General features: G+C 37.6%; 1 protein-coding gene across 1 annotated transcript in view; it reads left to right on the top strand.

Moving 5' to 3' along the window:
• ROCK2 (Rho associated coiled-coil containing protein kinase 2) overlaps positions 1-25,271 on the top strand; it is a 98,891-nt gene that overhangs the window by 28,338 nt on the left and 45,282 nt on the right. Inside the window, exons 2-7 of the mRNA XM_063314582.1 lie at positions 5,296-5,377; positions 6,267-6,367; positions 8,132-8,269; positions 9,346-9,606; positions 18,783-18,927; positions 24,420-24,558. Coding sequence (XP_063170652.1) covers positions 5,296-5,377; positions 6,267-6,367; positions 8,132-8,269; positions 9,346-9,606; positions 18,783-18,927; positions 24,420-24,558 — 866 coding nt within the window. The remainder of the gene's footprint in view (positions 1-5,295; positions 5,378-6,266; positions 6,368-8,131; positions 8,270-9,345; positions 9,607-18,782; positions 18,928-24,419; positions 24,559-25,271) is intronic.

Below are 25,271 nucleotides of genomic sequence, written 5' to 3'. Positions count from 1 at the left end.
CAAAGAATTTTAAAGATTAATATTGAGAAAAAGCCAGAAGTTTTTTATTGGGACTTATGGATAGCCAATTAGAAAAGACTCATGGAAGACTGATTTTACATATGATAACTGCAGCAAGATTATTATATGCACAATAATGGAGGAATACCGAAATTCTCACAATGGAGGAATGGATTGTAAAGATGTCAGAATTGTCCGAAATGGCAAAACTGACTTGTCTGGTCAGGGACAAAACAGTAAGTACTTTTTCAAAAGACTGGAAACCTTTTATGGACTTTTTGCTGAAATTAGAAAATAAGTGATTTGATGATTGAAAAAGGATTAAATAAATGGCTGAAGGGATTTCTGTAATACCAAAGAAGGAGGAGGGATATATGAGTTTGTTTATACCTGTTGAAGACAAGGTCGAAAGCCTCTTACTTTTTCTGATTCCTTTTCCTTCTCCTTTTCCTTTTCCTTTTCCTTGTGTGGCCCAGTGAAAGAAAGGAAGTCAAACTTGGAAATCAAAGGAAAAATAAACTTACTTAATAGGGCTGTGCAAAGTACTTGCAGGGGACTTTGCAGAGCGTGTGGGAGAGAGTGCAGTGTCATTTTTTGAAGCAGCCGCATCTTTCGGGTGGCTAGGCGTGGCTGCTTCAAGAGTTCTCCTGGGTCATTTCTGTGTGCGTGTTCCAATACGGTTGCTTCATTTTGTCCTGGCAGAAAGTGTTGCCCATACATCCACTTACTTGTGCAAACAACCTGGGAAAGCCTTTGAGGCAGCCACACTGCCTCTGAAAAAGGATGTGTCTGCTTCAGGGAGGAGCAGTAGGCAATTTCAGTCAGTTTGTACAAAGGCACTTTGCAGAGTGCCTTTTTAACAATATGAACCACCCAGAACCTTTCATGATTGACATGCAAAGAAGTGGGCTGTAATCTTGACTGCAATTGTAATATGTCATACTATTATAATGTACAACTCCAAATGTAATGGTTTCCTATTTCTTTTTATTGATGAACATTTGTAAGTATCATTTTGAATGTGCTGAATGTTTTATAATTTATTCCTTTATGTGTTTAAAAGGCTTTTAAACATTTAACTTGCCCCACAAAAAAAGCAACCCCCCCAAACAAAACCCCAAACCCCACCCCACGCCAAAAACAAAAAAACAGCTAAATGGTAGATCAAAGTTGGAAAAAAGAAACTGTGTTGTCTTTGTCAAGGTATGATGAATGTTATTCCATAGGGTGAGTTTCCTACTGAAAAGCCTTAGTTGTTGCTGTCTGTCAAGCCTCAGACATCTGAGGAATTTGGAACAGAGCCTTAAATGATGAATAGATCATATGATGATAAATACAGGGAAGAAAATGATCTGAAAGGTACCCCAGTCCCAGACGTCAGTCCATTTCTAACTTCGAAGGCACCGTGTATTGTGCTCTGGAAACAAACTGGCAACCAGATTAATCAAATAAGTGCACATATTTTTTCCCTATTTGCCTTGCTACATCGTTGCTTTGATGACGTCATATTGCTCTGTATACAGTGGGATAGATCTGATTTTCTTGCCTTGAAAATTTTAATTATTTAAATCTAATTTTAATTAATTATTTAAATCACAATTTCTGCACTAGTCAAGAAGTTCCTATAATAATAATTTCTAATAGTGCATTCTTGTTGTTTGTTATAACCTGAATACATATTCTGTAGTGCTCCAAGAGAAAGAAAAAGTTCAGTTTTGAAAGATACATAACATATAAAACAATTGATTAGATTTTTTTCAGATTAATTTAATAAAAAGACTTAATAAAAAATGGAATGATTATCTTAGTACAAACAGATGCATACTTATGAAATCGGCTCCAGTTAAATTAGTTGTTAGATAGTTGGAGAATATTTTTTGCCATGATGTAGAAGAACAACCATCGCTATTTTTACATGGTATTAATATTGTTGTTTGTTATGGTAGCTTTCTTCAACACAGTACAAACTAGTTACTTTTTACAAAAACAAGTGCATGCATTTTCAGTTAACTATCTTAGTTTTAAACCTTTTCAATTAAAGATAGGCAATTTCAGTCAAGACAGCACAACGAAGTTAAAATACTGGGTGGCTAGTCAGCTTAGTCTCCATCATTTTTTTCATAGCTGAAAAGCAAAGACAAGTTTTCCTGCTTTTTTGATTCCCAAACCCTTAATTTTGAATGAATTCAGTTACAGTAAATAAGAAATACTCTTCCTATACCAGCAGAAGAAGGTACTGCTGTTAAAGGTTGGGCATGATTTCTGCAGCAATTTTCTTTCAAGGTCATCAGAATGTGTTCCTTGAGTGGTTTTTTACCCACCGCTCTGAAATTTGAAGAATGTTTCTGAAAACTGCAAGTGGTACAAATCACAATGGTCTGATTACCGGCAGGCGTAACCTGCCAAGAGCATGTTACATCTGCATTTCAGGCCCTGCATTAGTTGCCACTTGGTTTCTGGATACAATGCACAGTGCTGGTTTTCACTTATAAAGGCCGTGGTATTAGTACTATACTTTATTGATTAGTCAGTTGACCATATCAAAGCATGGCATCAGCCACAGTAAGATACAATAAAATGAAATAAAGTAAGATACAATAAAATGAGGATAAATAGGCTATGGTGAGACAAGATAGATAGACTTATAAAGGCATATATGGCTTGACACCTGGGTATTGGCAGGACCTGCTTTTCCTACCTGAATCAGCCTGTTCATTATATTCATCCCAGAAGATTGAGTGTTGTACTCCCCTTCCACAAACTGAGAGGAACTAAAGCCAGGGGTGCTGCTTTTCTGTTTTAGCCCCAGTCCTGTGGAATAGTTTCCCCTTAGAATTAAAGCTTAACTGGTTAAATTTGCTTCATTTGTTTGTATGCCATTGTCCTGCACCTTTATGGTGACATAAACATTACTTATATATTGTGGATATTTTATTGTTGATTGTTACTGTATACTGCCCTGAATCTGTGATTGATAAGGTGGTATATCAGTGGAATAAAAAGATAGATAAAAATAATAGTTGACATTATTTGAAGGATGATTGTTGATAGGCCCATTCAGAGCTAACCCCTGTTCTTCAGCAGTTAAGGATTGACTGTGATACTGACCATTTAATTGAGAATGTTGGCAAGAAAATAAGCTGGAGTCTGTTTGCTGGATTTGTTTGTAGTGTCTGTAGTATAATTTGTGTCATTGCCTTATTTGTCTTTTTGTGGTTGTGCTCAGTTCCTCCCAAATTTCAACAGCATCAGAACTAAAATAGTTATTTTTCTGCAGTTTGTTACACCACTGAAATAGGCTTTAGAATAGTTATCAGACATTCAGGGTTGCTCTTTACCCCATACTGGTAACTTTCGTTGTAATAGTTCCATCTATTTCCTCATGATTTTGTTTGCAAATTACCAGCAGAATAGACTGGTTCTTGATACAGCACTCCAAACAGTCCATAGATGTATTCTGTTAAATATCTTGTAAGAGAATTAATTTGCTTTCTTTACAACAACCGTTCCAAAATATTTATTACAAAAATAAATGGAAGATACATTAAATGAGCATTTCAACTGTATACTGTTAGAATGTAGACTTCCTTGCTTTTTTCCTAATGGTATTAACCAATCTTAGAGACTCACCAAATGGACAATATGGATAAAAGAGTAACACAAAAGAGTAACTTAGAATGATGCATATATTTTGGAAATATACATGATTTTAAATATTCTATTCCACAATTGTTTGTCTAGTTTCAGAGAGATTCACATGCTAACCATCTGGGCACTCTTTTGTTCAGACAGAAAATAGCCTCCTCACCAGTTTTCACAGGAGCCGTGAGTAAGGAGATGAGAAAGTCCTTCATTGGAACCTGTGAAATAAATTGGATTCTAAAGGGAAAATCCAGTTGCTGAGATTTCTGTCATCGTACCTATTCTCTTTCAATACATTTTATAAACAAAACTCTGGAAGTATCTTGCTCTCTGCAGAGGTGGAATGGCTAAGAACTTGAGATTTTCTTTCAGGTTATGGCTCATTTGTGGGAAAGAACTGCAAATATTAGAAGAATGCACCATCTAGAGTATTGTAGGGAAGAGGTTTATAAGGTTCCCAAGTTTTCATTAAGCATTCTGTTGGGAATGAAAATTTATACTATAATTAATTGATAGTATTTAAGATGCCACAAAAACCTTTTTGTTTGTTTTCTGCTGTGAAAGACTAACATGGCTACCTTTCTGAAACCTATGAAACCATGGGATTAGAGGAATATTTGTTATGGTTCATGATGAAGATGACAGATGTCATAACTAAAAATTTATCGATTTGTATTGCTTTTTCTAATCTTTTTTCTGTAACTTTACGTAAATCTGCTAGATACTTAGAGGAATAAAATGTGGACATTGAAGCAGAAAGCATGATTTCACACCCAGATTTAAAGAACTATGATCAACTTCTTGTTGCCTGAGTAGAGAAATAGCACATTGCAGTGCTATCATTCATTCATTCATTCAATTTGTATGGCTGCCCATCTCTACAAGTTACTCTGGGTGGTGAAAAAAAATTAAAAATAAGGTAAAAAAATAAAGTAAATAATACAAAAATTAAAATACATAGCACCTGAGAATATATCATACACTATAATCACTAATATAACCAAGAAACAGGTCCCTGCACACACTTGGCCCAAGCCCGGATACAGAGCCAGGACTTTAAGGACTTATAAAAACCCAGCAGGGGCGGGGCCATCCTGATCTCCAGAGGGAGCGTGTTTCCTAATTACAAGCCTGTACTTATTTTAGAGTAAATCCCGTTGAATGGGAATTCCTTCGGAGTAGACATGACAATATATCAGATGGTGTCCATCTGGTAATGAAATGACATCCAACAGCAGATTTGATTCCTACTTCCCATTCAGCGCCCTTCAAAATCTCTGCCAGAGAGCCAGGTGATACATCAGAGGAACACTGAAAAGGTGCAACAGTGGGGATGATAAGAAAGAAAAGTCCTGTTGTGCAAGCAGAAGTTTATTAATTTTGTCTTTAGATGGACTGAAGTATATACTGTATAATATGAAATATAGTATGTGAAATATAGAATATACAATACAATTATGGAAAGTATAAGAAGATAAATTCCATTTTGAAAGATCTGTTCATAAAATGTGAACATATGTGAAAGATCTGTTCACATATAAACATGTGCAAATGGGTAGCTTGTGTGTTTGGCATCACATGATGCTATATATGTTCAAGTATTCATGGAGTGGGGAAAGACGACGTTTCTAAAATCTTCTTTCTTTTTCCTAGGATGGTTTAAACTCCTTAGTTCTTGATCTGGATTATCCAGCACTGAGGAAGAACAAAAACATAGATAATTTCCTTAACAGATGTAAGTTTTTCTTCTGTATAATGTCCCTATGTAGATCCAGAATATTATCTTATTGAGATATATTACATATTACATGTTTTTGTTTGACTTATCCACATAAGCTTGCCCCTAATTTCTAAAAGAGGTTATGCTGTCACCATATTATGATAATAGACTCTGTCAGTAGTAATTTAGTATTTACCTCATATTCCAGTGCCCCTAAACTATATATATGGTTCTAAACAAAAGAGGAGAACCAGTTTGGTGTAATAGTTAAAGGCATCACGGTTGAAACCGGGAGACTGTGAATTCTAGTCCTGCCTTAGGCACAAAGCCAGCTGGGTGACTGGGCCAGTTACACACACTCAGCCCTGAAAAGCAGGCAGTTGCAAACCACTTCTGAAAGAAAATCTTGCCAAGAAAACTGCATGGACTTGTCCAGGCAGTTGCCAGGAGTCAAGACTAGGTTGAAGGGGGGAAAAACCCAAAATAGTATGATTTGAATTTGAGGGTCAATGATAAAAAGTTGAAATATGATTTTTAAGGTACCTTAAAATTTCTTATAATTAACTTTCATAGTTAAAATGTTTCTGATTTTAGTGCGTAAAATTAACAATGCTGTTTTAATGAATCTTTATGGTTTTATTTTGTTTTGCTATTTAAGTATATTTATCATTTCAAGGCCTGCTTTTCTTATTTTACAAAGGTAGTACTTTGCACTGTACATTTTAAAAGGATCTGTTTCCTTTGTGCATTGCATTGATAATACATCTTGACATTGCAGTTTAAATGGACTGTGCCATTTATAATATACCAGTCTTAAATTTCTGTGTTGTTCGTGGCTTAATATGTATTCTCTTCCATGAATATTATTTTAATAGAGCAAATATTTTTCTTTAAACCTGTTTAGATGAGAGAATTGTAGAAAAAATTCGTGATCTTCAAATGAAAGTGGAAGATTATGATGTTGTTAAAGTGATTGGAAGAGGTGCATTTGGTGAAGTACAGCTGGTAAGAACTTAGAATCAACTTAAGGCTATTGGGTTTCCAATAATTTTCTTAAGAATAATGTTTTTCTTTATGGTCACACTGCTTCATATTAACTTACCACAAGATCCTCAGGATAGTGGTTAGTCTCAAAGTAGATTCTCGGGTAATCGGCTCAGGTTGACTCAGCCTTGCATCCTTCCGAGGTCGGTAAAATGAGTACCCAGCTTGCTGGGGAAGGTGACGACTGGGGATGGCAATGGCCAACCACCCCGCTATAGTCTGCCAAGAAAACATCGCAACAGTGGTGTCCCCCCAAAGGGCCAGACATGACTCGGTGCTTGCACAGGGGACCTTTCACCTTTCACCAATTATGAATTACCGGGGCATACTAGAAAGCTTAGTGAAGATTACAGAATAGTGAATGGCCATTTAAAAACCATAGCACATTTCTTGATAATTAGGGAGACAGGTTTAAAAAAAAGTATGACTTCTATGCAGTGCATAGAATCTATTACAAGATTTAAGGATGGCCAACAACCTTGCTAGATTGGATAATTGTGGGACAATTAGGCAATTAGTGGCATCTTGTCATGATGACTGCATATTACTTCCAATAATGGAAGCACTGGTTTTGTTGATTCCAGTTATGGGGAATTAGAGTATTAATGTGTTTGTGTGTTCCTGTTTTGCTTTTGGGTTCATGTTGGCATTTTGTTGGCCACTGTGGAAATAAACTGTTGGACAAGAGAGGTCTGAGGTCAAGTTTAGCATGGCTGTTTTTCTATTTTTATGTAGAGGATTGGCAAGTCAGAGTAGTATTGTTAGACATAACAAATTTTTGAGGCATTAATATTACAGAGTATATTGCCAGAATTGTTCAGAATGAGGCACATGTGAGCGTGTGCTGTTCTGATTGCTTCTGCTTCTTACTCTGGTTTCCTTTGAGAGGAATTTCTCCTTCAAAAAATGGAGCTGTCCAGTCTTTTAGCTGTCCCTACTAGTAGGAGGAAGTAACAGGAGACATTAGAGCAACATACAGTACATGAGCACATTCTTCAGTCACTGGTAATGATTTTTGATCCATCAGTACTCTAATGAATTGACCACTTAATCACATGTCTGAAAGATACATATGTATTGAAACTAGTTTGGGGGTTTAATACATCAAAAAAGGCCAAATTCTGACTATTAAGCATGCAGAAGAGTTCTCTGTTCTAAAGATGGTGCCAACACAGTTCTTGGGGTTTGGGAATTATAAATTTTATATACATGGTAGTATAGACTGGTGTGAAACATTTCAGTGGCTCTGTAATAAATGATTTGAAGAATGGGGTTTCTCTAGAAACTCTTGTCTCTTCTCATCTTTTCTCCTTCCCATGGGGGAATGGGGTGGAATGGGCACAGAAACAAGTAAAATGGATGCTAGATCTGCCCTCAACTTCTCTGTGATGGTACCAACCCTGATTGTGCACCAGGGACTTTTATTTTACTTTGTAATAACTGGTTTTTAAAAAAGGGTGTGTGTGTGTGTGTGTGTGGGTGGTCATCCTGTGAAACAGTACAAGGTGGATTCCCTTTGGCTGATGATCTAATCATAATTCTTTCCGAGAGTTCTGCCCTTCAGATTTCTAGTTCCTTAATCCAATTTCTTGAAGGCTGTTGATTTTTAGCATTCAGATAAGTTTAGAGAACTATACTTTACTATTTATTATTGATTCACCATATCCATGTTTCTATATTATTCTTTAAGTCCAGCTATAAAATAACCTATTGTGTTTTTAACAGGTTCGCCATAAAATAACACAGAAAGCTTATGCCATGAAGCTTCTAAGTAAATTTGAAATGCTCAAAAGGTCAGATTCAGCTTTTTTCTGGGAAGAAAGAGATATAATGGCCTTTGCTAACAGTCCATGGGTAGTTCAGGTATGGCTGTTTTTTGTGTACAAAGTTCAGTGGTAATTTAAGGGAAATGTAAATAAACAGGGAAACTATAAATAGGTGAAATAGTAATCCTTATGTGATAATACTTGATGAATTTAGAATGTGATATAAATATGTAGTATGTTGCTCATACTGATACAATTCCTTGATTTTAAATATATATATTTCTGTACACTGCTAGTTCTTTGAAGGACAGTCCTTCTATTAGTTTACCCAAAGTCTGGAATTCAGGAATCTCCTACCCATTCAGAAATCACCATAAAGGTGATTTATGCTAGCCCATGCAGTAAAGTAACATTTTTATTTAAGAAAGGGGAAAATAAGGCTTGGAACAAGGAGAAATTTAAAATTTCTAATGGTAGGAAGAAACTTGTGTGAAACATAAAGCTCAAAGCTATAATTATAACATGGGTTCTTATCAAATATGCTTCTGAATGGCTGTCACTTTCCATCCTGTCCAGTGATAGATGTAGTTACTGCTTCACAAAAAGGGAAGAAACTTGTTGATCATACTGTACTTTATTTTCTGCTGAAATATTTAATGACACATAACACATTTATTTCATTGATAGGTAAAGTGAATTATTCTGGAACTCATAAAACCTTTTAACAATGGGCATACCTTACCAAAATTATGCTTTAAAGCAGCATTTTTTAACCTTTTGACCCTGGAGGAATCCTTGAAATATTTTTCAGGCCTTGGGGAACCCCTGCACATTCAGGCTTAAGTATAGGCCAGAAGTTACAAAATAATTATGTTCGTTTCATGTGTAGGCCTGTATATATGCATTCACAGTGTTCTTAAACTAAAAATAAAGAATGAAACTTACCTCTTTAATGTGAACTTGCCTGAATTTGAAATAATTTTTAAAATAAATCATGATCTCCCAGGGAACCCCTAGTGACCTCTTGCAGAACCCTAGGGTTCCATGGAACCCTGGTTGAGAAACCATGCTTTAAAGGTTTAAGGGGGAAAAGTTTCAAATCTACTGTGATTCTTTTGCTGAATATTTAACAGTTTGGCAGTCTTTAGAACTATTCTTCCTTTTTGGAAACAGCTTTTTAGTGCCTTTCAAGATGACCGATACCTATACATGGTAATGGAATACATGCCAGGTGGTGATCTTGTCAACCTCATGAGCAATTATGATGTGCCTGAGAAGTGGGCCAAATTTTACACAGCTGAAGTGGTCCTTGCTCTCGATGCAATTCATTCCATGGGCTTGATACACAGAGATGTGAAACCTGATAATATGCTTCTGGATAAATATGGACATCTGAAGCTTGCAGATTTTGGTACTTGTATGAAAATGGATGACGTAAGTATCTGGCTCATCGTGTTATGTTTCTAAAACTGTGTGTACAATCCAAAGAATTCCATTGTTATAGGGCAGCATATAAATATTAGTAATGAGATTTAAATTATGCCATGGTTAATACTGAACATAGTGTAGTGGCTGAGGTACTTTGCTATGAAGGTTTGTGATTCACTTCTTCTTCTTGTCATAAATTAACTTGGTTTCTTCAAGCTACTGTCGCTCAGCTGTAGCCTCCTGCCTGTAGTTTGTAACATTAAACATTCCTATGGGACTGTTGTAAGGATTGTTGAAATTACATTTGTCTGTTGCTTGTGTGTGCCTCTAACACATTAAGCATTTTTGATAGGACAAAGTGGGCTATTGGTTCAAGATACTTGCTCAGCATTCCATTTGTTTGTTTGTTTTGTTTGTAACATTGAGACTGAACTGCATGATTGGAAGTTCTGTACTGCAGATTGATTCAGCCTCACACCTGCTTTCAAAAGAGGTAGGAAAGTGCAGGTAGTACAGTAGACTCTCAGTTAACTGGCACCCATGGGGGCTGGTAGATGCCAGATAAATGTAGCTTCTGGTTGCTTGAGAGTTACTACTAAATTTTATTTAAAGTATTATTTAATCATTTTTTTTGCCGGTTGCTTGCGAGTGAGTTTCAGTTGCTTGCGAGTGAGTTCCTGTTAACTGAGAGTCTACTGTATTGTTTATTTGAATTTTTTTGCTGGTTGCTTGAGAGTGCCGGTTGCTTGAGTTCTGGTTAACTGAGAGTCTACTGTATACTGCAGTCATGTGCTTTGAAAACTAAAACAGAGCTAAAGTTGATGTGCAAATATATAAAGTTGATGAGTTAGGTCACAGTTCTGTGGTTCAAGTTTATAAAACAGGTATAACACTAATCTATTTAAGGAAGGCAAATAGCATGTCACTGTGTTCTAATGTACCATGCTGTAAAGCACTAACTTTGTTGTGGTATCAGTATTGACTGTAAAGAAAGGATTATCAAATACTCTACTTTCTCTGTTAATAATTTTCAGAATACCCTAAGGAATATGACATTCAAAATAGGCAGCGTTTCTGTGATGATCCAGTGATTGTACACAGCAGTACTTCTCACTTAGGTTTCTTTCAGAATTGTTTGATCTGTAGCTGTTTTTCAGACTTTCCTTATTTTTAGAAGGGACCTGTCAAATGTAAGGAGTGCCTAGTGAGACGGAAGCAGGATGGTGGTGGGGAGACTTGAAAATGCTACGTGTAGCGCTTGAAACTGTGGGTTATGTTCCTTACTGAACAAGTTTCAGTTTCGGATTGCCAACAAACTGAAATGACTAATCCTAGTGATTGAATAATTATATTCAGAGCCAATGTGATATAGTAGTTACCATGTTGGATTAGATGCTTTAGAGCAGCCTTTCTCAACCTTTGACCCTGGAGGAACCCTTGAAATATTTTTCAGGCCTTGGGGAACCCCTGCACATTCAAGCTCAAATATAGGCTAGAAGTTACAAAATTACTATATTTGTTTCATGTGTAGGCCTGTATACATGCATTAACAGTGTTCTTAAACTAAAAATAAAGACTGAAACGTACCTCCTTCTTGTGAAGTTGCCCGGATTTGAAATAATTTGTTAAATAAATTGTGATCTCCCAGGGAACCCCTAGTGACCTCTCACGGAACCCTAGGCTTTCACGGAACCCGGTTGAGAAACCCTGGGTTAGAGAGATGCAAATTGCAGTGTCTAGTTACCCATGAAATTTGGTGGTTAACTGAAGGCAGTCATTTTCTCCCATATAAACTTACCTCAGAGAGTTAAAGAGAGAGGATGATGGAGGAGAATTATTTGGCAGGTTGAATATTTAGAAGGTTGTATACACCCCCACTCCCACCATATACTAGAAACCATTTATTTATTATTATTTATTTTATTTTCTATCCTGCCTTTATTATTTTTATAAACAGCTGAAGGTGGGGAACATACCTAATACTCCTTCCTCCTCCTATTTTTCCCACAACAACCACCGTGTGAGGTGGGTTGTGCTGAGGCAGGGTGACTGGCCCAAGGTCACCCAGCTGGCTTTCGTGCCTAAGGCGGGACTAAAACTCACAGCCTCCTGGTTTCTAGCCCAGCACCTTAACCAAACTGGCTCTCTTTCATGGAAAAAATGCAGATGGATAGGTTGTACAGATCTTTTCCTTCTAAATGGTTTGTAGCAGCAGCAAACTCTTCTTTTTTTCTTCCATTCTGACCCATCTTTTCTTCTTGCCTGCTTTCCTTGGTTGTATTATACTATTTGCCAAGCAGTGGCTTTTAAATGTATGAAGTTGTATCCCAACAAAAACACAAATCAGGGTGAGCTTCAGAGAAGCTACAAGGAAGATAAAGCTAAGATGACATTCAGTGTGGAGCAGAAGTAGAAATTCTGTATCTCATCATATTCTGTTCTATTTTATTAGTTCCGAATTCAGGAACATTTAACTTGAGAGCCTCACCAGTTAATTTAGGACTACTATATCTGGACTGCAAAACCCAGGAGATGTATTAGATGTCACAAAAAGATACAAGCCATTCTAGTGGTCACTACAATTTTTGTAGTGCTAATTAATTAGAATAGTATTTTCATTTACTTGTAGTACCATCATGCACGTGTCTTTAATTTTTTAAAAATATATATTTACTGTCCAATATCAAGTCATAGAATTTAAAAAACACAGCACTCTTACCTATCTATATGAGAATCTCTATAAAGTTAACATTGTATAGAAGGGTCCAAATGGTTCCTGTAAGTTAAAGCTATAAATAAATATTTTGCTACTGCCTTCAAAACACCTGGGTATTGGTCATTTAATAAGAATACCTCAATCTCCTCATCATGAGTGGAGTTTATCAAACTAAAGAGTGGGTGTATTGGCTCTCATTGCCAGTTCATGTACAGTGGGCACTTTAAAAGGATGCTCGTGCTTAGTTGTATTTTAATTGCAGCAATAACTTAAGGAAAACAGCTACTGCTTCTCATGATGACAGAAAACCATACTTCTCGCTAGAGCAAACCCTTATCTGTAAAAATATATTTTTGGTTACTGTGTCAGGGGTCCCCAAACCCTTCAGCTCATTGACCCCTTCATGAAGTTTCAGTTTGTTCATTGACCCCCAAATTTGCTGGGCTTTGCAAATTACTATTGGCCCTCTATTCCTCATTTTGCCAAAGTCACAGCATCATTGACCAACCTTCTCTGGAAGAAGGTACAATTCCTATGGGATAAGAAGGCTCAGAAGGCGTTAGACGCCTTAAAGACTGCTTTTGCCTCTCATCCTTCATCATCCAGCTCCAGGATGTCCTTATGTAATAGAGACTTATGCCTCTGATGTAGCCCTGGGAATGGTGTTGCTCCAGGCAGACGGACACACCTCCATCCTATTCCCTTGTGGGTACTACTCCTGGAAACACAGCTGAAAAAAATTACACCATCTGAGATAACTGTTAGCAATTAAAGTTGCATTTGAAACCTGGTGACATCTGCTAAAAGCGGCCGGACACCCATGTGCTCTACATGGGGGTACCCTTGAAGAATATCTGGAAGCTACAGCTGGTCCAGAATGCAGCTGCATGGGCAATTCTAGGTGCCCAAAGATTGGCACATGTAACACCTTGCTACGGGAGCTGCACTGGCTCCCAATTTGCTTCTGGGTCTAATTCAAGGTGTTGGTTATCACCTTTAAAACCCTACAAGGCATGGGTCCAGGTTACCTGAGGGAATGTCTCATCCCCATTACATTGACCCGTCCCACCCAGTCATGCAGAGAGGGCATGTTACAGACCCCGTCTATAAGAGAATGCCATCTGGCAGGGTTCGGGAAGTGTGATGGAATTATAACAATCAATTGCCATCTGGATTCTATTTTATACTCACATTTTGTATTTATATTTTATGTATTATTTGGTTTCTTGTATTTTGAATCTTTTACCTTATTGTAAACCACCCAAAGTCCCTCTCTTGGGGGGAGATGGGTGGTGGTCAAATTTAATAAATGAAAGAAAGAAAGAGAAAAAGAAAGAAAGAGAAAGAAAGAAAGAAATGTGGTTGTGGACACTCTTATTTCATCCCCTGTACAGGTCTACCCACAGCCAAAGAGACAGCAAGTCTCTTTTTGTGGAGTCCTTGGTGCAAGGCCCACTGTCATGAGCACTGAAGATGTTGCCTAGGCTGACAATGAAACGTCTGCAAGAAAATAACAAGGCTCAGAGAGCACCAAGGACTCCACAGTTCAACCCTGAACTACAAATATTCGCTTCGATAGGTCTCTTTTTAAGTAACATCTTCCACCTACGTGGTTACCAGAGCACCTGATCTCAGATCTCAGTGGGGCTCCATGCCAAGCTAGGGAGTAACTGTCTTGATTAAAGACAGCTGGCTGCAGCCTGATTTAAGAGGCAGTCCTGAGCTGTGTTACTCTGTTGGGAACAACTATCTGTTCTCCTGCTCTGGTGTGTCATTCGTGTGAATCTTGCTTGTGAAACTTTGACCTTAGGCTACCTGAGAAACCTGACTTGGCTCTCTAATGTTTCGACTGGATTTTGACTACTCTACTGCATGCTCCTGTTGAAAGTGAAACCACTCAGGCAAGCTTTCTTTCCAAGAGACTTTGTTGATTCCTATTTCTTTCCTTGTCTGCTGTTACCTGCTCAGCCTTGAGTAAATTGCTTTCCTCACCTAGCAACTATGTGTGTGTGAGTTTGAGACCTGAAACAAGGCACACCGTTAGTGGTTTTTTGATTTACATTAAAATTAAATAGTTCTATTTGGAATAAAACATTCTTCCCATTTGAATTAGATAGACTGGAATATATAAGTTTTGATTCGTAAATATCATTGTATTAAGGTAAAAGACATTACTTGCCTACTATGTTTATTGAAGCGACCAGTGAACTTTATGGATGGATTTTTGTTTTCATTTTTGCTTTTATAAATTATGAAAATATTTAATCATGCCATTTTGGGCAGAAAATTAAACAGACACACTCTCAGAAAGGCTTAAGATATCTAAAAATACAATGACCCCCCTCCCAAATCAGCAGAAATCCCATCTTGGTGCTTTGGGTATATCATGATCGCATGATCCTTGGTTGCAGAAATATGGCGCTCAACTGTGAAAACATTTCCTGTCTTGTGAGAACATATATTAGATTTTTATCTCCAATAAATGCTTCAAAGATTTTATATATATCATACTTCTCTATGGCTGACCTTGTTAAAAGGAAGTTATGATCCCACAAATCAGAGAGCAGTATGCATCCATTAAAATTTAGAAGGAAAAAAAATATTTTATACTTGAACCAGTTTTGAAAAGAAGTGAGTACACCAAAACTTCATGGCTAGTACAGTAACTGGTTCACTAAAAAAAATACTACTAAAGCATGTTGAAACTAATAGATAACAAGGATGCTTGTATTATGGGGCAAGTAATTGGTTAGGCCTAATTAGAGAAGAACTTATTTCCAAAAGCTTCATACATCTTAAAGTGTGGTTGCCGTTTTGATAGAAATACAAGCAGTCCTTTCTGCCTATAGCAGAATAAATTATACCAATTCTGTTGGCTCCATTACATGGGCTGTGCCTGACAGTTCTGTCTATTTGCTATGAGAAGTAAAATATAGATACAGAATTGATGGGTGTTCAGACTTCTACTTTGGTCTTACATAGAAAAGCTAGCAGTGCTTAAATATATCTTTATAAGCAGACATCCTCTCAGTAAATGTAAACTTGCTCTATTTAAGCAGTAGAACTTCTTGTCACCTGAGCCATTCTCTAAACCATAACTTCCTAACAATTCTTTTGTTGCATCCCTTCCATGGCCAATGGTTTAAGCTTCATACCTTTCTAAAGTAGTTTTGCAGAGCCCTAAATGCATAAATGCTTGCTGTGGTAAGTTTTGATTATAGACATAATAGTATTTCTTTACAGGTTTTTCACTGGACTCTTCTAAACAGTGTGGTAAAATTATGTAGAATCTTACCCCTCCTTCCACAGCACAAGTATCCCTCTATCTGGTCTAATGATATAACAGGGGAGCTGGTAATGTGAGGTTGATGTGCGCAAATACACCCACACCTCCAGCCTCCACAGAAGCTAAAGATTGACTTTAGCCATCACCATCTTACACACATGTCTTGGCCATCTTAGGAATACCTTTAGCAGAGAAACAATGAGAAGAGTTTTCACAATGCATTGGTATATGTGTAGACTGGTGTTTCCCAACCTTGGCAAGTTTAAGATGGGTGGACTTCAACTCCCAGTATTCCCCAGCCAGCATGAGTTGAACACTGGTGTGGATAGTGCTGACCACTATTTTTAGGATATGTGAACTACATTTTATAAATTAGAATGTATTTACCTCTAGCAACTATATCTTGTTTTTTCCCCCTTACATGGGGGTGGGGATGTCTCTAATTTATCCCAGAACAACAGACCCAGGGTAGGTTGGAAAAGAATGACCGCCCCAAGTTATCCAGGGAATTCTGAGGACCAATAAATTCACATGCATGATACCTAGTAAACATATTTAACATGGACACCAAAGTGTTTTCATGAAAGACGTGTTTGATTTAAAATGTATGCTATATATGTATAAATTTTGTCCATTCATTTTAATCAGGGGAGGGTAGTCTGGGCTCCATTTGAGTCACTCTAGCACCATTGTTCCTGCCTTAGAACACCACAAGATTCTGCCACTGAAATTTAGTAGTAAGTTTCAGTGCCCAGCTACATGGTTTGCAAAATAGGTGTGCTAAACTGCACAAGGAAATCACCTCACAGTTTTGCATTTTAACCCTTCCAGGTGAAAAAATAACTGAAATTGTTTCCTTCCAGTTAAATTATAAGCCATGCTCTTTGAAGATCTTGAAACCCTTTTTAAAATGACAGTGTATCCTCAGCCAAAAAAAAAATTGTCACTGCTGCTTTAAGAATTTTGCTTAGAAAGTATTGGTTATGTATTACCGTACACTTAACTGTGGTTTCTTGGAGCAGCACAGCTTCTTAAATAAGATTTATAGTTGACTTAAGTATGCTAAAATTAACCACATTTTAAAGTGGCATTTAATTAGTAGCAGACACAAAAGCATCTTATCTCTAACCCTTGTGGATATGAAGAAAGGGAGGGTAACATGTAACCTTCAGGCTTCTGTCTACATAAAGTCACTGTAATCAGCTTAAACTATTTGAATAAGCCAAGCTAAACTAGGGTTTGTTCCAGTAATGTTAAGGCCATCAAAATTTCCAATCTGTTAATAAATTATGATTCACTTACAGAAGTGTTAGAAGTTTGTGAACCTTTTTGAATTTTCAATATTTCTGCATAAATGTGCCCTAAAATGTGGACTGTTCTCCACACAAGTCCTAAAACTAGATAAAGAGACCCCAATTAAACAAGTAAGTCAGAAACATTATACTTGTTCATTAATTTATTGAGGAAAATGATGCAAAGTGACATATTCTTGGGTGGCAAAAATATGTGAACCTCTAGGATGATCAGTTAATTTGAAGGGGAAATTAGAGTCAGGTATTTCAATCAGGGGGATGATAATCAGGTGTGAGTGTGAGAGGTCCTGCCTTATTTAAAGAACAGAATTCTCGATCTTTACCTTCTGTTTCATCTGTGCAGAACAGATCATGATTTAGGTTAAATTGATGCAGAAATACTGGAAATTCAAAAGGGTTTAAGCACCACTGTAAACTACGAACAAATGTATTCCAGTTTCATCTTCTTCTTGTGTGCTGGAGATAGACTGGAGCTTTTGGGGATTTATTTATTTATTATTAAATTTATGTGGCTGCCCATCTCATATATGTGATTTTAGGTGGCTGACAGTTAAAACAGGATAAAAACTAATTAAAAATATAAGTAACAAGTAGCAACCAAGAAACTCACAGCATTCTACCATCAGTATAGCCCAGGTTCATACACACTCCAGGCTTAACGGAAGAGCCAAGGTTTTAATGCCTTGCAAAGGCCAGTAGGATCAAAGCAAGTTTGATCTCAAAGGCTGATAAAGTTCCGAAGAGTGGGTGCCATGGCAGAAAAGGCCCTCTTCCTGGGCACAGCCAGATGGCACTCTCTCACGGGCAGGACCCAGAACGTGCCTCTCCTGCTGGATCTAACAGGATGGGTAGACACCCCTGGGGAGAAACAGTCCTGTAAGTAACCTGGCCCCAAGCCATGAAGGGCTTTAAAGTTGAGCACTAGCACCTTGAATTGTACCCAGAAGCATGATGGTAACCAACGTAGCTCGTGAAGCAGAGATATCACATGTGCCAAATGACTGGCGCCCATAACTGCCCACACCACCACATTTTGCACCAGCTGAAGTTTCCAAATATTCTTCAAGGGCAGCTCCGTGTAGAGGTTACAGTAGGCTGGTTTGTGTAGTTCTGAGTTCTGGCTTATTGTGGTTTCTAAATTGTTCCCGTGAGGAAGCAAGGAAGAAACCTGATCCATACAATTCTTGTGTCTCAAAATGTTCAAAGCAACTAATGCACATTATTTGTAGATATCACTATCAGTTATTCTTCAAAAGAAATTCCTTTCAGAGTGGATCACTACTCCTATTAACTGGGTACAGTTTCAGTGCTAAATATAACAAATAATGATCAGGTTAAATAAGAATTGAACCTGGACTTCTGCTTCACAGGTTTTATTTTTAGCTATTACACTGCAGTATGTCTAATTTAATAGACATACTATCAGCTTATAAAAAAATATGCTTCCTTTATAGATTCATATGGGCTATATACTATAACTGGTGTGCTTGCAGCCACTAAATTACTCACTTATATAGAGGTGTGACTATATATTGTTTTCTCTTGTTTTAGGAGCAGCTCCAAAGCTCTTTTGCAATTTATTGCAAACCAGTAGATTCTGTGAGCCGTGAATTGGACATAGCCTACATTCTCAGCTTTTGTTTACTTTGTCTGACTTTGTTTAACTTCAAGGTGAACTCCTTCACTTCGGTGAACAAAATTCTTTATATTTAGGCCCTAAGCTTCATGAAAAAAAGCACAAGGCATACAGCACTGATAGTCTGAAAAAATGGTATCCTGGTTAAATGAAGTAATTTTTTGTGCTAACTTAGTGTTAATTATCATATCTAAGAGTTGTTTAATTGTCACTGTTTATGTGGTTAAATAGACTGGTATGGTGCGTTGTGATACAGCTGTTGGAACACCAGATTACATATCACCTGAAGTATTAAAATCACAAGGTGGTGATGGATGTTATGGACGGGAATGTGATTGGTGGTCTGTAGGAGTTTTTCTGTTTGAAATGCTTGTTGGTAAGTAGTGGTTTTTTTCTTTTCCTTGCTTGTATTTGGATTTTTGTCTTCATAGTACTTAACATACTTTAGTACTGTAATTGCTCCAGATATATAATATATATTTGCAGTGTGTATGTACTCTTTGCCACTGATTATACTGGTCCCTAAGCCGAGTCGTCATGCTGGCCACATGACCCGGAAGTGTCTATGACAACGCCGGCTCCATGGCTTAGAAACGGAGATGAGCACCGCCCCCTAGAGTCGGATTCGACTGGACTTTACGTCAAGGGAAACCTTTACCTCTTTACATCTTTATAAAATGAACTTCCTTGAAGATGATGGAAAACTGGGACTTCCGCTGGATATGGCAACATGCTGAATTTACAATTTTAATTACTTCAGTTAAGGAAAAACAGTTTTATTTTTTTACTCAACTGGGTCCAACCCAAATCCAAAGGAAAAGAAAACAACTAGGCTTCTCACCACTTTAAAAGCTCTTTCCCATTATATATGAAGTTTTATAATGACTGGTTTATGCAGATGAAAACCTTAGTAAATAAATGGAAGGAGAAATGAGAGCTTTTAAATCAGATATTTGTGCTTTAGAGAAAAAAAATAGAGACAAAAAGCCTGGTGACTGAGTCACATGAAATAATTACTCAGCTTAAAAATTCCGATAAACAACTTCTAAGAGAAATGGCAAATGTTTTGAAAACAAAGATCTTCAGCATGAGGTGATCTGACTACAGGGTTTTATGCAGCAGCAATATACATTATTTGTCTACATATTATATTGGCTAAAGATTATATTTGCAGCCTATAACAGCTTTGATGAAAATATGTGTATCTGAGGTTTTGATCACTGCAGCCATTGCATAAATTTGAAACTGAAGCTGCTTGTCATGGGGATTTCTATTTCACTTTGCTCAAAAACCTAGTCCTAAAATTGACAGGAGGGGTCCATAGTCTACATTTGTCATGGCAAGTGCCCACACCATGAATTAGAAGAAAACCACATTCTTCCACAAGAGGAAGAAAATTATTAGGGGGTGGGTTGGTCAGTGCAGGTTCAAAATTTAGAGGTGGAGTCTCTTTGATTAACAAGTACTCAGAATTTATGGCGGAGCAAGAAATAAGTGATTCAGAAGGTTGTTTTAAATATTAGTGATGTAAGTGCTTTAATAATTAATAGTTACAGTGCATTTGGAAAGTATTCAGACCCCCTTCACTTTTTTCAATTTTGTTATGTTGCAGCCTGATACTACAATCATTCAAATTCATTTTTTTTCTCAGTAATATACACTCAGTACCCCATAATGACAAAGTAAAAACAGAATTTTAGAAATGTCTGTAAATTTATTAAAAAGGAAAAACTGAAATACCACATGTACTTAAGTATTCAGACCCTTTGCAACAACACTTGAAATTTAGCTCCGGTGCCTCCCATTTCTCTTGATCGCTGCTGAGCTGTTTCTACACCTTGATTGGAGTCCACCTGTGGTAAATTAAATTGATTGGACATGATTTGGAAAGGCACACATCCCTCTATAGAAGGCCTCACAGCTGACAATGCATACTGTATCAGAGCAAAAGCCATGAGGTCAGAGGAACTGCCTGCAGCGCTGAGAGACAGGATTATTGCAAGGCACAGATCTGGGGAAGGCTACAAAAAAATTTCTGCTGCACTGAAGGTTCCCAAGAGCACAGTGGCCTCCATAATTCTCAAATGGAAGAAGTTTGGCACAACCAGGACTCTTCCAAGAGCTGGTCGCCCAGCCAAATTGAGCAATCGGGGAAGAAGAGCCTTATTAGAGAGGCGACCAAGAACCCGATGGTCACTCTGACTGAGCTCCAGAGATCCTGTGTGGAGATGGGACAAAGTTCCAGAAGGACAACCATCACTGCAGCCCTCCACCGATCTGGGCTTTATGGCAGAGTGGCTAGACGGAAGCCTCTCCTCACTGCAAAACACATGAAAGCCCACTTGGAGTTTGCAAAAAAGCACCTGAGGGACTCTCAGACTGTGAGGAACAAGATTCTCTGGTCTGATGAAACCAAGATTGAACTGTTTGGCCTCAATTCTAAAGGTTATGTCTGGAGAACACTAGGCACCGCTCATCACCTGCCCAATACCATCCCAACAGTGAAGCATGATGGTGGCGACATCGTGCTGTGGTGTTTTTCAGCAGGAGGGACTGGGAGACTGGTCAGGGTTGAGGGAAAGCTGAATGGAGCAAAGTACAGAGATATCCTCAATGAAAACCTGTTCCACAGCGCTCAGGACCTCAGACTGGGCCAAAGGTTCACCTTCCAACATGACAACGATCCTAAGCACACAACCAAGACAACACAGGAATGGCTTAGGGACAACTCTGTGAATGTCCTAGAGTGGCCCAGCCAGAGCCCTGACTTGAACCCTATTAAACATCTCTGGAGACACCTGAAAATGGCTGTCCACCGATGGTCCCCATCCAACCTGATTGAGCTTGAGAGGATTTGCAAAGAAGAATGGCAGAAAATCCCCCAATGTGCAAAAGGTGTGCAAAGCTTGTCGCGTCATACTGAAAAAGACTCAAGGCTGTAATTGCTGCCAAAGGTGCTTCAACAAAGTACTGTGTAAAAGGTCTGAATACTTATGGACATGTGATATTTCAGTTTTTCCTTTTTAATAAATTTACAGACTTTTTAATAAATTTACAGACTGCAAGGTAGACTTCAGCAGTTCATGGAGCGAGAATTGCCAGATGTACAAGCTGGGTTTAGAAAAGGCAGAGGAACTAGAGACCAAATTGCCAATATCCGCTGGATAATGGAAAAAGCCAGGGAGTTTCAGAAAAACATCTATTTCTGTTTCATTGACTATTCTAAAGCCTTTGACTGTGTGGACCATAACAAATTGTGGCAAGTTCTTAGTGGTATGGGGATACCAAGTCATCTTGTATGCCTCCTGAAGGATCTGTATAACGACCAAGTAGCAACAGTAAGAACAGACCACGGAACAACAGACTGGTTTAAGATTGGGAAAGGAGTACGGCAGGGCTGTATACTCTCACCCTACCTATTCAACTTGTATGCAGAACACATCATGCGACAAGCTGGGCTTGAGGAATCCAAGGCTGGAGTTAAAATCTCTGGAAGAAACATTAACAATCTCAGATATGCAGATGATACCACCTTGATGGCTGAAAGTGAAGAGGAACTGAGGAGCCTTATGATGAAGGTGAAAGAAGAAAGTGCAAAAGCTGGCTTGCAGCTAAACCTCAAAAAAACCAAGATTATGGCAACCAGCTTGATTGATAACTGGCAGATAGAGGGAGAAAATGTAGAAGCAGTGAAAGACTTTCTATTCCTAGGTGCAAAGATTACTGCAGATGCTGACTGCAGTCAGGAAATCAGAAGACGCTTAATCCTTGGAAGAAGAGCAATGACAAATCTCGATAAAATAGTTAAGAGCAGAGACATCACACTGACAACAAAGGCCCGCATAGTTAAAGCAATGGTGTTCCCTGTAGTAACATATGGCTGCGAGAGCTGGACCATAAGGAAGGCTGAGCGAAGGAAGATCGATGCTTTTGAACTGTGGTGTTGGAGGAAAATTCTGAGAGTGCCTTGGACTGCAAGAAGATCCAACCAGTCCATCCTCCAGGAAATAAAGCCAGACTGCTCACTTGAGGGAATGATATTAAAGGCAAAACTGAAATACTTTGGCCACATAATGAGAAGACAGGACACCCTGGAGAAGATGCTGATGCTAGGGAGAGTGGAAGGCAAAAGGAAGAGGGGCCGACCAAGGGCAAGATGGATGGATGATATTCTAGAGGTGACGGACTCATCCCTGGGGGAGCTGGGGGTGTTGACGACCGACAGGAAGCTCTGGCGTGGGCTGGTCCATGAAGTCACGAAGAGTCGGAAGCGACTAAACGAATAAACAACAAAACAGACATTTCTAAAATTCTGTTTTCACTTTGTCATTATGGGGTACTGAGTGTACATTACTGAGGAAAAAACATGAATTTGAACTATTGTAGCATCAGGCTGCAACATAACAAAATTGAAAAAAGTGAAGGGGATCTGAATACTTTCCGAATGCACTGTATTATGGTCACAGTAGGAATTTTTCAGGGGTAGTATATAGATGTTTTGGACATCTTTTTATTAGGCCAGATAATTACGCACAGAGATTTTAATCAAGTTTTAAATCCATTATTAGATTGGAATACAGTTCAGTACAATCTAATTCTTCAACATGGAAAATATTTCAAATCTGTATGTTGAACAAGGAAAGAGAAGGGCAGGCAAAAGAGAAAGGGAGAAACCCTGAGTACTGGTGAAAAATGCTTTTATTTGGTTTATACATTTTAGAAAATATTCCTTTTTCAAGGATGTTTCTAGAATGTCCATGAACTAATTGATTGGTGTGCGCTATCACAACTTTTAAATACTTTGCAAGAAGAATATACTTTTTTAAAGTTTCACATTAGAATTTTTCTTAACTAGGTTGTTTTTAGTATTTCAGTTCTTAGATGAATAGATTAATATATGTAATAGGTTGATAGCAATGTCAGACCGTAACATTATCAGTTACTACAGGAAATATTATCCCACTTCTTTATTGATGATATTTAAGTATTTCTGTATTATCCATATAAAAGAACCCATGTTTTATAAAACAGGTGGAACAAAAATTTGAACAGTTATATATCTTAGAAATTTTTTAAATAGGCATTCTGTAAATAAGCATTCTGCAAAAATTGGAACAGTTTTTCTTATAGACGTTCTATGTTCTGTATGGCATATTTTTAATACATACTGTATTATAGTTTATGCTTCATGGAAAATCAAAAGATGAAAATAGGGGAAAAATTAAGGAAACTTTGGACATATATGCAAGATGACTTACACTAGGATATATAAAGCATTTATGAGTGATAAACAGGAACTTTATCGAAGCAGAATATTCACTGAACAGTGTAAAGCAAGGATATTGAGAATGAGGTAAAAGATTTGGTAAATTACTGGTTGAAACCATTGCACCAATATAATATCTTTCCTATTTAGGATGCCCAGTTTAAGATATATAGTGATTCTGACTCAGTAAATCAGCTATTTATTTATTTTAATTCTTGATTGGATAATATTGTGACACATTTAACCCAGAAAGAAATTAATCAATTTTTATATATTATAGCTCTTCCCAAGATTATACATGACCTAGCTGCCCCTTTATCTCACTGAGAAATATTTGATACCATTAAATCTTATGAAAACCATATAAACCAGAGGGTACTAATTATCTTATTGGGTAGTGTTATATATTGATTTATTTGCCCCAATACTATTCAGATTTTAGAATGGCACATGCATTACAGATGATATTACCTTCAATTATATATCATGCATACTCTAGTTTTGAATCTTTAAGCATAGGATGCTCAATTTACCTTTTAAATGCTATTTTAATCTTTAAGATTCAACTACTTCTAAAATGTCTGTACATTTTTAATCTTTAGGAGATACTCCGTTTTATGCTGATTCGTTGGTGGGAACATACAGTAAAATAATGGATCACAAGAATTCATTACATTTCCCAGAAGATGTAGAAATTTCAAAGCATGCCAAGGACCTTATCTGTGCTTTTTTAACAGACAGGTTTGCAAGTGTATTTTTTTTTCCTTAATAGGGTGGATTTGTTATTGGAAACTATTCTATCCAAACAGGCATTTAGGAGATCTCACTGATATAATCTATGGAGTGCAATCCGTTTGCAGGCAAAATCCAACTTAAATTTTAAAATTTCTCATTAATCCAGGCAGTACTTTCGACTTTGCTTAATTATGAGAAATTCCATGAGATCAAGCCCTGGATGACTGGTTAGGAGAGGTCCTTCTCTCCTAGGAAGTGCTGATCAGGTTTTCCTAGGAATCACATGGCATAGTGATTAGGTTTACCAGCTTATAAATGTCCCACTGATCTAGGGGAGAGTGAAGGTAAAAAAGAACCCCTGCTAGCCATGATCTTGCATCAGACATTCATCTTTCTTCTGCTAGAAGCTGTCTCCTGCTTACCTGACCACCCAGCTTGCATTCATGAGTGTCAAGGCAAATGCAAACCAAGTTTAAATATGGGTAACGTAAGCAAAATTGATTTTCTTCAACCCCGTTCCCAACTATTAATATTCAGAATCAGTTAAATGACCCTGATTTTCTTGATTCTCTTGAAGGCTATATGAAATGATGGAAATTAAACAAACATGTTACTTTAGACCAAATATTGTGCTTAAGCCTGCAGTTTAAGACCTTCATTTTGTATAACTTTCTGTCCCCATGCAAGGGCAAAGAGAAAAGAAATACATGAGGAAATAT

The sequence above is a fragment of the Candoia aspera genome, chromosome 1 (assembly GCF_035149785.1).
Source record: "Candoia aspera isolate rCanAsp1 chromosome 1, rCanAsp1.hap2, whole genome shotgun sequence".
NCBI classification, from domain to species: domain Eukaryota; kingdom Metazoa; phylum Chordata; class Lepidosauria; order Squamata; family Boidae; genus Candoia; species Candoia aspera.
This window is presented reverse-complemented; position numbering and strand designations above follow the sequence as displayed.